Source organism: Pungitius pungitius, chromosome 13, assembly GCF_949316345.1.
Source record: "Pungitius pungitius chromosome 13, fPunPun2.1, whole genome shotgun sequence".
Classification (NCBI taxonomy): Eukaryota; Metazoa; Chordata; class Actinopteri; order Perciformes; family Gasterosteidae; genus Pungitius; species Pungitius pungitius.
The window spans coordinates 5479581-5492145 of record NC_084912.1 but is presented as its reverse complement, the minus strand read 5'-3'; the positions used below and the strand labels follow the sequence as shown (position 1 = coordinate 5492145).

Here is a 12565-nt window from a genome sequence, read left to right as displayed (position 1 = left end):
GGGTTCACGTCAACAACTCGGGGGCTAAAAACCCCGTTACACCTTGGGGTGACATGTGCGACGTTTTGGAAGAGAAACACACTCTTCTGCAAAAAAAAACAAAAAAACATCTGCCGAGCAAATGTGTCTGGAGTTGAGGGACACTAACATTTGTTTCTTTACATATTTGGTGGCACTCGTGCTCACCTGTGTATTTAACAGCACAATGTTTCAAAGCAACTGAATATTTCCCCTTTACGCCCTTCAGTTGGACTATTTTCTCTGAAAAATACAAGATGCTTCTATGGAGCAAATTCAATAAATGGCGCCTGGCACTCGAAATCAGAGTGCACTGGCACTTCTACATCCCGCCTGGCTTTATTTACAGAGCCACGACTCCTGGGAAGGAGACAAGGAGGAGGGATCAGAGATGAACTTGCAAAATAGGGGTTCACGAGCATCTTTCACATCCACTCCAAGCTCCTCGGTGGCGCACGGTCATCGTCTCAACGAGCCGAGCTTCTCGGCTCTCCAAAAAAGGCTCAGCGGCCCCCGAGTGGCCGTGCGACTACACTCCCAACAGTCCTCGGTCCAAAACCAGTGACGGCACCGCTCACTGACGCACGCATAAGCCGAGGGGAAAAAAAATTTAAAAGCGTGTTACGACACAAGTGCACAAGTGGTCAAATTAAATATAATGATGGAATAATAACAGGGAGGAGAGAGAAATAGGAGACAGGAGACCAAAAGCCGGTGCGATCTCTTCTCCTCTCCCCCCCCCACATGCGAGCTGCTGGGACTTTTGTACACGGCTCATTCCCCAGCTGTGGCACCCTCCCGTCTACACAAAGAAAGGTCATTACAAAACGTTGCTCCGGAGGAAGTCCAGCAGACGGTGAGTAAGAGGGTTCGATCTGCGCCCCCCTCCCCCCCTCTTGACCCCCCCCCCCAGGAGAAAGCGCCGGGGGTTGACCGCTGCGTGTCGACGGAACTCTAAATCTCGCGGCTGCCAAATCTCGTTCCCAAAGCTAGTTAGCAAACGAGCTAATGTGTGTGCGTCCAAAAATGTCCTCGCGTGAGGGAGAGAGTTGCTATGCATGTACTTTATTAGGCCTCGCCGTGCGTGTGCGTGTGTGTGTGTGTGTGTGTGCGTGTGCGTGTTAGACAGGCAAAAGGAAGCAGCCCGACTAAAAGTTTCCATTTTCATCAACTTCAAGGTATTTCACACACCTCATCCCTTTTCTTTCAACAATGCCGCTCCACAGTCGCACCGTGTGTTTATTTTTGTTTCTGATTTTAATTGGGCAAGTATGGAGGTCACGCTATCAGAGGGAAAACTATACGCGGTTATCCAAAATGGAAAACTCTACAATAAAAACATGACTTTAGCACTCCTTCCCGCGCTGCCCTTCGCCAGCCGGGCCAACGCAAACAGCAGCACACTAATTCCTGGTGGACGATTTAAGCGCTGCTAACCACCGCTTCTGTGAACGAGCTGCAACAGAAATCCAGCAAGAGGATATATTCATTTATTTATTCATTTTTTAAATACGCCGACAGCCTTGATTTAGTCAGAATCGCTATGTGGAGCAAGGTAGGCACCTACACGGGATATTCTTTATACCGATTATAGCCAAAAACCAAAAGAGGCGGAGACGGATTCAGTGTTGTTAAGATTCCTGAGAGGAGCATCTGAAGGCGCCTGGCTTGCATTACTTTCAAATTGCCTCGGCTCCCAAAACCTCCAAAACCAAATATGGAAGAAGTACAAAAGAAGAATTCTAAAACAAACCGATGTCCATCATTATTTCATTAAATTCCATTAACATGCATAAGGAGGGAGTTTAAACATTTTAAAAAGGATTGAGATGAGATATTAATGAATTCATGAGATATACGCTGTCAAAATGCAGTGCTGGGCTATTAGACTCCTCTCATAGACCAATCCCAATGCAGCCCGCAAACTTGACAAAATACTCGCGGATCAGATTAAACAAATAAGAGCAGATAAGGTACGATGAGAACATTAGGGTTCGGCAACAAGACGGCATTTTTTTATCTGTCGGTTAAGAACCTGAAAACAACCAGGAGCTGATCTGACACAGAGAATCTATTCAAATAGACAAAATCATACGAAAAAACACTCCTCAATCTGTGCAGTATAAAAGTTAGGAAACAGCCTGTTTTCTGCGATGTGATTCGTTGTTTTGAGCAATGCAAAAAGTCTGATTCATGATTACTGTTAGATATTGTTTATAATGTCAAGCACCGAACAAGATTACTTTCATTAACATTATTATTATTAATAAACAAAATTATCTTGGTTGGATAAGCTTTAAAAAAAATATTTTTGAAAAGACCACCGAATCGGGTCCCACACTTGATCAATGGAGCACCAGACATCTCATCCTTATATTGGATGTAACGAAGCTTCAACTGATTGACTCAGTGACAAAGAAAAACGCCGCTCTCATTTGAAACAGGAGGAGGTGATCTTGTGGTCCATTGTGTAAGCGAGGAAGGCCCACGCAGTGTTGTGTCAGCTGTGTTACATCACCGGGGCCCCGGAGCGGTTCGACGTCGCCGCCGCCGCCGTCACCGCTCCGGCGTTTTCAGCTTGTTTTGATGGGTGATTACGTGTGAACGGAGGAGCACCTGACATCTGCACCACCGACCCGTCCCAGGGCAGACTGCACACTCACCTTCTGAAAGAAATCCTCCCCTCCGTTGACTCTCCCCTCGGAGGCAGCTAGAGTGAGACAGAGAAGGAGAAAAACAAATCAATGAAAGTTAAAAAAAACAACAACAAAAAAAACAATGACAGCTCAGTTATTTTAAAGTAGAACGCAACGTTAACACGCGCCAAATCACAGAGGACCCGGGTTCCCTCAAACTGTGACCGTGTCCTCACACAGAGCGGTGATTGTGCTCAACTCAAACCCCCCCCCCACCCCCACACACGGGTCTACATCTCACTCATTAAGAAGGCTTTCACACTTTTGACAGCCGTCTGTCAGCGTATTTTATACTTCCCCCTTCTGGGGACAACGGAACCCAACAACATTCAAACATCACTCCCCACCGATGTTTTAAAAAGTCATTTCCAAGTGAAAATTCCAACAGGCTCCCTCAGCCAGGACAGAGGACTGAATGGAAAAGAGAGTTCAAGCAACCAGAGGTACAGCCGGGGGCCGCAGCCCCTCCAAAACATCTGCAAGTGCTCCGAGCTGTGGCCGCTCCGTTGATGACGAGTCCACGTGCTCCGAGGAGGAGTCTCATGTTGCGAACCTCAAGGAGATAAATTTGACTTTGACTGTCGTTTCTGAGAGCAGGTGGAGTGTAATTTAAAAAAAAAGAGCTTCAACAAAAAACACATTATTATTAAAAATAAAACATTAATTCATTACATTTCTATGTACATTTTTGGTAGAACTTTTTGTGTTTTACAGGTCAGGCATTAATTCTAGCCTCAATGATGACGGCATGATTATTATAAGAAAAGCAAACTCCATCTGTGAAGGCTTGTATTTCAGAATGAATGGTTGAATGTGTGTTAGAAAAAGCTTGCTCTGCAGTTAAAGCTGCCGAAAGGCATCGTTATGACTTCTCCAATCAGCACCACATTGCAAAGTACAAAAAAAAGAGATCAATAAAAAAAGGTCTCGAAACGAAAACTTCGTTTTCAAACCAGTCATTATGGCGATTCACCACGAGCATCAAACACGCGCTTGTCCAGTAAACGCGTGCCGGCCGCAGTTGATGAAGCCTCGGAGACGGCCGGGCCGCGGGCTCAACAGGTCATTCGTTTTCAGACCAACGGCCCCGACGACGGATTGAAGCGAGCGGCTACTCTGGCTTCTCATTTCAGACAAAACATTAATATAAAAAAAAGGAAAACCAAGACTTTTTAGAAACAGACTGCCATTAGGGGGGCCGCATTTATAGAAGGAACACTCCAACCCATTTATTATCTCCCCACTGTGGAGCCTCCATTCAAACAGCACCACGTCCAAATCAATACTGGCCAGATGCTGTTTCAAGTGCTACGATGATTTATGTTTCGAGGTCCGGTCATCTTGAAGGCCGGCTGATGCTCGCGGCGATGCGTTGTGGATGGAAAAAGGAATTAGTTGTTGTTTTTTTTTGGTTTGGTTGCATTAGCGGGTTTATTTGGTAGGAAAACCAAATACTTGTTGGCCGCCACTATCCCAAACACCAACAGATGTTGGACAGACTCTTGTAGGATAAACAATAAAAAAAAAAAGAGAGCTATCAACAGATTAACTGACATGGATGAAGTGTGATTGGGGCGTTGCAGCCTCGGCATTTGCTGAAGGAAATATTTTTGGTTATCCTGAAGCGTTTGGATCTGATATTTCGCTCAGATTGCAATCAGCTGTGAGTTAGAACTGCTAAAAGTGAAAATGTCAGTATGTGCTCTGTCTCCTATCTGGTACTTTTTTTCATCCACTAAACAAAAGTAAATCCCAAATGTAAGGTCTCTTTAAGAGGCCGATTAATCAGTCGTATACAAAAAAAGGAAACATGGTAAGCCAATTAAAACGCCACTTACAAAACGAGTCATAATACTCTCCTCCGGTAATGTTCAACTTTTGATCATGCATTAAATGACAGCATAGGCTTCGCTTGGCATCGATTTGTGAACTCACTGGATGTGTAACACAAATAAAGAAAACAACCTGTGCCGTGCGTCTGCCCGATTGGGAGGATGCCGTCAGGCGAAGTGACGGATGAGACTTTGTTCAGCAGCAGCAGCTTCTGAGAGCCTCAGCAACACAGCTAGCCCTGTGCAGCTAGCGTTAGCATGACCACTATATTTATACCTCTAGTGCAACCGAAACCTGCCTGATGAAACTCCTAACTCCCCAAAAAGTATTTGCTTTGAAACACTAGAGTGAAATGCATTCTCCTCCTTTACTAAACACGTTCAAAATGTGGTGTTATAAAATGTGACGATTTCTCAGTATCGAATTCAACATGAGAGTCATACAGGACCATACTAAATGTCACTCATGTCAAAACTTTTTTTTTTTTTTAACCATGAAACACAGCAAACCTATTTGTGGCCACTTGGGCTGAGAGGAACCTGGAATGGGACGCGAGTGAAAACATGAAGCATGTGCCGAGAGCAAAACATCCTGCCGACACATGTGTGGTGTGTAAACCAGCCGAGGAAGGAGCCGGAGCAGGCGGGGGGGGGGGGCTGCAGCAGGGTGTCCTATGACCTCTGGAAAACATAACAACATTAGGTACCGATAGTCTTATCCCACTACCCACTTTTATCCCACTACCCACTTACTCTAAAAATGTACTGTGCTCCAGGCAAAAAAAAAAAAAAAAAGTTGTGGTTCCACTTTCTAAAAAAACATGAATGACATGACTACATTTTTGACATGGCTACTTGACACATAAGTATCTGTGGGATCTTTGAGCGGACAGGCTTTCTTCATTACCACTAGTCTGGTTCAGGACCTCTGAATAGAAGGTTGAGTGTATTTCTGGACAGAAAAAAAAAAAAGATAATAAAAATAACCGGTGCAAATGAGAGCTTTGTGGGCGGGATTAAGAGCAGGGACGTCAATCACTTTGCGTGAGCGTCATGCACGAGTGACATGATCCCTGCGACCCTCCGTTGCTGTGGGACGAGTAACAGAAATAACTGTACAAATCTGCTCATCGCTTTGATTGAGCTGCTCCAATATTCACCAGCTACTCCTGCAGTTTATTTAGTTTAACTGGGAATGATGAAGACGGGACGAATGCATCAAGAAACCGATGAGTTAAGGCTAATCTCAAACACTTTTCAATGCAGGAAACCAAATCAAACCATTGTGGCTCCTAAATTCACAATCTATTCTTCAAAACAATCATTTTTTCATTTTGCGTGTCTTGAAGATTTGACTCGCCAAGAAACTGTCTGCCATCCGAAAAGGGACTTTTTAATAATAGCAGGCTTCCATTACGACCGATTGGACAAGCGTTGAAAAGAACATCCCTAATTTAACAAACCATCACCAGCTCTGGTTTACATCAACGGGACTTTTTCTCAGCAGTTTCTCGAGTGATAGAGCGTTCCAATGGTTACACAAGGACAACGCAGCACTCCTCCCGTCCCAGCACAGCCGACCGTGGAGGCATCACGACCCCTGCGCACACATCGCATGTTGCAAATCAATCCAAGATATAATAGAATTACAACAAATACTTTGTTTCAAAGCGCTTACGCCCGATTGTCCATTTGTCTGACAAAGCGATGGTGATGTTTACGGTTAAATCAGATCCCTCGCCCCGTCGGTCTCGGCCTCTAATCGAGTTACGTATCGAATCAGCGGCGCTGCACGTACAGACCGGGGGGGAAACGCCGCAGAGGAAGGCGTCACTGGCTCCACGCGGCCTGGTGTCCATTACCTTGTGGAGAGATCCGGTAAATCTGCCGTTTTGACACCAGAGGAATGTCAACGGCGAAGACTTTCACATTTGCGGCACGCCATGTTCATTCATTCAATCACCACCATCCAATGACGAGGGCGTTGGTTGAGCAGACACGTGTGCCGTGCCAGGATTAATCGAGCAAAGACCATGAAGTCAGAAGGGTTTATGTAAAAGACAGCATCTTTTTAACTAGCAGAAAGCAAAGGGGAGCCCCCGAAGGCACCGGCTAAATCTCTAAATTTTGCAGAGCTGCTTACACAGAATCCTTTTGCACTGGCAACGACCACAAGAGGACTTAAGGTGAAACTTGGGACATCCACAGAAAAGTCTACCAAGGCATTGAAATAAAGAAGTTACACAACTGCTATTCCCCTAGGATCCAATCCAGAAAAAGGTTCAACATTTCGTCACGTGACCTTACCAAAATGAGACTGGTGACCAACTAGATCCAGACTTATGAGCTCTGCAATTACGGGAAAAAACTACATTGCCCAAATTTGAAAGGAAAGAGTGGTGTTTTCACACCAGCTCTCAGCTGATTCAACACGCAGCCAACGAGACGGGAGCAAAACAAGAGCACACGCACAATGCCAGGAACTCAATAACACACTAACGTGTGTGTTTATACTGACGCGCGCACACACACACACGGGGTGCATTCATGCTGGGGCCGAACAGCTTAGCCCAAACATATCTAAGCACGTCTAATTGGGATTATTTGGACTGCAATTGCATTACAAGCTGCAACACTGAAGGGAATTAAAACGTTGCGTCAGTTTCATCAGGAAAACTATGACGTTGATTATGGTGTGATCTGTACCAAGTCTGTAGGACATGATGTGGTTGCAAAGACTTCTATGCAGCACAAGATTATATATAAAATGGTATTTTGAACAAACATTTCCCCTTTGATGCGGCTTAAAAGTTGCAGAAGTCCTGATTGACATAGATGAACTTGACATTATGTGTGCAGCCTGCTAATTCAGGCGATATTATTCAAATGATTAGAGAAAACATGTGAGCTTAATTGCCGTTAACAAAAAGGTTCTTCTCAGATGTCTTTTTTTTTTTTTTTTACACCAGATGCTAACCTGTGTAAAAGTGACAAAAGACCATCCGACGAGCAGATGAATCAGTCCGTGTACATATTGCATCACTTGTAGAAAGCTGTTCTCATCAACCAAGCCTAAACACGTCACTTCACAAGACAGGATGTTTCTACAAGTCGACCTTGCTGTTGACAGTAAAAGGCTTGACAGCTGAAAAGAAACCTCAACATCTTTATCCGTGAAAAAAAAAAAAAAAAAGACAATTGGGAGGTTGTTAAAACTTTGCGACTGACAAATATGGCTCCAAATCCTGACGATTGGAGATCACTTGTTTTTACAAATGCTTTGTTCACTCGGAAAAAATATTCCATTAGAATTGATGTTTCTGCAAATACATTCATGCAAAAGGGCAAACTCTTTCATCTCTGCACCAACGCTATATACACACACCAAATTAAATTCAAATGCTATTTACTAAAAAATAAAATGGATGCACTCCGTTACTTTGCACGGAAACACCCAACAATGTACAATGGTATGCATGCATGCATATATATATATATATATATATATATATATATATAAAATATCGACCCAGAGGTCACAGCGGCGGCGTCATATTGGAGGTTGCATTTACACAGGAGCATCTCTTCTGTAAGATGTTCCAGTCCAGGATAGGAGACCAGAGTAGCTGCTGCTAACATGTTTGGGTTATCATCCCCTCAGTTATCTCGCTCGTGTGAACGCTGCCAAGTGATTACACAACGCTGTGCATTCCCGGTGCCTGGTATCCACCGTGTTGGATCCCCCACGGAGCAAAAGGGAGTCAGTCTCGCTTAACGGGCCCAGGAGTTGCTCAGAAAACATGACGTGGGACTGTTGGGAAATCATTGCGTTCCATACGCATCTCCATTCGAGACGGGAGGGAATCTTTGCAGGATTTTAGTGAATCGGAAGCATTTCCTCGATTGCTCTACTTGACGACTCGACCTCGACTATCAGTGCGGTCGACGCTCTGAGGGAATGATCATAATTTTAGTGCGAGATCTAATCCCCCCCCCCTGCCCTTGGACTCGATTATTTTTTTTCCCTTTTTGTTCAAGGGCAGACCGCTATAGCGTCCGCCAGGAACCGTTCAATAAAAGAGGCACTCTTATAATCACGGCAAGTGGAGAAAAGGCAGATTGTCCTGGATGTTGGATGAGGGGAGAAAACAATAAACCTAAACCCGGGGTCCTCCAAAGATAAACACTCAAAGCGCGTGTGAGTGAGTGTGTGTGTGTGTGCGTGTGTGCGTGCATTTATGCGAGTGTGGCCGCGTGCGGGATCAGTCGTGGGTGCACCACCCCCCCCCCACACCTCCATCCCCGAGAAACGTTTCTAAAATAGCAACCGCAAACCAGACCGAATGTAAATCTGCACTTTGAAAAAGAGCTTTGAGGGCCGTTGAAAAACAGGTATTCATGTCGGTTCTATTCATTTTCGTTTACAGTTCCAGAAGCCCAGAAATGGGTCACAGCGCCGCAGCTCCACCCGTACGCCTGAAACGGGACTCCTGGCTCGATTTTCTTTTTTTCTTTTTGAGTAATGAATTACAGGTTTTTCCGCCGACTGAAGCTCAATTATATTACAGCTCCTGAAAGCTTCATCATGCCCAGGATGAAGGAATTCAACGCGTAAGCAAAGTCAAAAAGAATTGTTTAATTGTAGCAGCATGTCTCAGTATAATCTCAGAGAGAAAACATGAGCAAAGCACAACGAAGAGAAAAATGCAGCAGTTTAAAATCAACATTTAATTTAAATAATCCTAATAATGATGATGATTGAATATCCTGACCATCGCTTTGGGCTGCAGAGTGCAGGTCAAAACAATAAAATAAATTGTGTTTCCCGTCAGGATTACTGCAAAGTCGAATCCGCGCATCAAAAGAGGAGTAAAATGAAGTTATTCCTGTTTCGTGAGAAGTTGGCAATTTGAGATGGATCGGTTTCCATTGGACAGATACGCCAGTGTTCCTCACAAAGGCGCAGCGGCGTGAAAAGTCATGTTGAAAATAAAGTGACAAAATGTAATATTGATGTAAATGTTGCCAGAACGCGTTACTGACGGAGGTGACGGCGGTGCTACTCAGATTACATTTACTGAAGGTGCGATCGCTGATAAAATCCTCCATCCTTCTATGATGCAAATGATTTTGTAGCCCTACTTCCAACTGTTTAGCTACATGACTGTGTGCAAAACACACAGACAAGTGTTTCCGATGTGTGTGCAGCGTTTCCACGAGTGAGTCGGTCTGCGTTGGGTTGGATCAGAAGGTGAGGGCTGTGTTGTGGTTTTAGGATGAAGACCAACGACTTCGCAGTGGATCTGATGGAAGCTGGAACAACAGAGTAGTGTTCGAATGCTCAACATGGAGCTTAGGAGGAGGGGGAGGACGAGAGAGAGAGAGAGAGAAAGAGAGCCTCCAGCACATTCCCCACAAGACACTCACTTCCTGTCTGTGAGTCTTACTCAGCACCCAGGAGGAAGAGGAGGATGAGGCCCTCACACACTCACCTCATTATGTGGCTGGAGGAAGCCAGAGAAAGTATTCTCCAAACAATAAAAAGGGAAAACACTCAAAATAATTACATTTACCCTCCTCAGGGGAAGAGTTTTCACTGCCCTCTAAATGAATACGGTCATATTAATTTGTGTCCTACAAATTAAGTTGCGTGTGAGAAACATTTCAAACTAACACGCATCGTTCTGCACACAAAGGGCATCAGGCGGAGCGGCAGCACTTTTACTGCAGTGACGACGTGCCGACGATACCTGTGAAGGCCTCGTACCTTCTCATTAGCATAGAATGCAACCAGTGTTTCCTGAGACTACGCCACGCAATGACAGTCCACAGCGTGGGAGCGGGAACACAAATTAGTTTAGTGGAGAAAATGATTCACTTAGGCTAATTGCAAGTGTATTGTTGTTGTTTTTTTTTGTTGTTTTTTTTTTGCAGTTATTCAGCAAACAGGTTGTTAAACTGTGTGCACACTGAGGCTCAGCAGGGGGTCGTGTACAGTCAGAAAACACCACTGAATTCCCATTCAGCCATACACAGGGATGATGTCTGCATAAAAAATAAATGAGAAAAAAAACAAAAACACTGTTACACGGGAAGAGTAGACACACCAAGTGTGGTTGAAGAAAATGTTACATCTTTCCCACACTTAACTTCCTAATGAATGTAAAACAAGGGAAAAAAAGTTCCCTTTCACTGGTCCCTGTATACATAAAACGATCTTTCAAGCTTGCAGGCCTGTGTCCAGGCATCCAAGCCATTAACTTGGTAGTTCTATTACGGGGTGCCAACAGTACGACAGTTAAACCCAGATGGCTGGCAAGGTCACATGGTGTTGTTAAGTAACACGACTTACTGACCCAAGTCAAGCAACCTGCGTCCCTTTCCAACGCCGGAGACGGTTGATTTGTAACCGCCAAAAAGAAGTTCTCATTTCAGAATTGAAGCGACTGATGCCCCGAGACGAGGAGCGGGGGGGGGGGGGGTACACAATACTGCAGATCCAAATAACGGGCAGCTTCAGTGTGCACGCTGGGATTTTGTCAGGAGACATGCTGGTGAGGGACCGTTTTAATGGACATATGAACTATCGTAGAAACTATGCATGTACGTCCCCCACACTGTGACCCCATTTTAAGATTCCCCCAAATAAACATTATGCTGTTATGGACGTAGACTTCAGATGCATTGGGATAAATGCATTACCAGGAAATCACAATTGATACAATACTTTTGGTATTTTGACTGCAAAGTTGGGCTGAGGAACATTTCCACGAGCATTTTTAACCATTGTGTGAAGTCAATAACCAGTCTATTAAATTATCTGGCAGATTGATCAATTGGGAAAATCATTTTCAGTCGCAGACTTATTTCATGTTTAGCTTTTGGTGCACAAGTGAGTGTCTCTCGCAGCGGTTTACGTCAACGTAATCTTTTCTAAAAGTGGTGCTTTCTGGTGGGACTCGAAGTGGAGACGCGGAGGTATTGTTGTTGTTGTTGTTGTTGTTAGGGAAGCGATCGCACCGAAAACCAACCAAAGGCACTTCGCCGGTCAAGCGCTCTTAAAAATTTCCCAGCCAAGAGAAGCCAGGGATACCGTCACAGACAATAAAACACAAAGTAAAAATAAATGAGAGCTCCCATGAAAAGGATTTCATTGCAGTCCAGATTCTGACCTTTGGAACATGAAGTACCACGTCCATGTGTGCAGCTCGTCCAATCACAACACAGCCAGATGTTCCAGAGATCTGACCCAACTTGAGGAAACTACGGAGAATGTTAAAGGGGTTTGAAGTTGGGTCTAGTGCTACAATCTCTGAAACCAATCTAGACTACAACACGAGAGCTTCAAATAAAGCAGGCAGACGTCGTGGCTTCATCAAGAAAGCCAGAGGTCAAAAAGGTCAAAGCGGTTTCCTCCCCCGTGACATCACCACGCGGCAGTTTGCGACACGAGATGTACGAGGCCGCGCTGACAGAACCGCGAAGCCCAGGTGGACGCTATCGATTTAAACACAGCACTAACAGATGTGGGAGAGAAAAAGAAAGAAAAAAAACACACACACACACACACACAGCCGGAAAACACCGGCCCTTTCAGGACGTGGCGCACGGTTTGTCTGGGGCACTCGGATTTAGGACCGCCTCTGGTTAAGTTGTTTTCCTGGAAGAGTTCGGGATGACATGGAGCTTTGAGGAATGTACCGAGCAGCTAGGAAGCAACACGGGACATTCGCAACAACTTGGTGGATGAACGGTTTCCACCAAGTTACAGTTAGAAAAACCAAACCTTTCATCATCATGCTCCTCCTCCTCCTCCGTGATCACAAAGAATCCCACTCATTAACCTCGGGCTGGAATTAATCCACCCTCACCTGTGTTGTTGGAAATGCGTGATGAAGAGTCTCCGGGGGACATCCCACAATAGACTGTCCCATCCTTAAGAGCCAGTGATCGCTTGTTTAATGTGCATCCTCACTTGGGAGGGATTAGAGATCACACAGGGAATAAAACATATCATCA

General features: G+C 44.8%; 1 protein-coding gene across 1 annotated transcript in view; it reads right to left on the bottom strand.

Annotated features, from left to right (window-relative positions):
* The window catches only part of LOC119214390 (protein bicaudal C homolog 1-B-like), a 39813-nt gene that overhangs the window by 25948 nt on the left and 1300 nt on the right, over positions 1-12565 (bottom strand). Inside the window, exon 2 of the mRNA XM_037466141.2 lies at positions 2682-2728. Within this exon, the coding sequence (XP_037322038.2) occupies positions 2682-2728 (47 nt within the window). The remainder of the gene's footprint in view (positions 1-2681; positions 2729-12565) is intronic.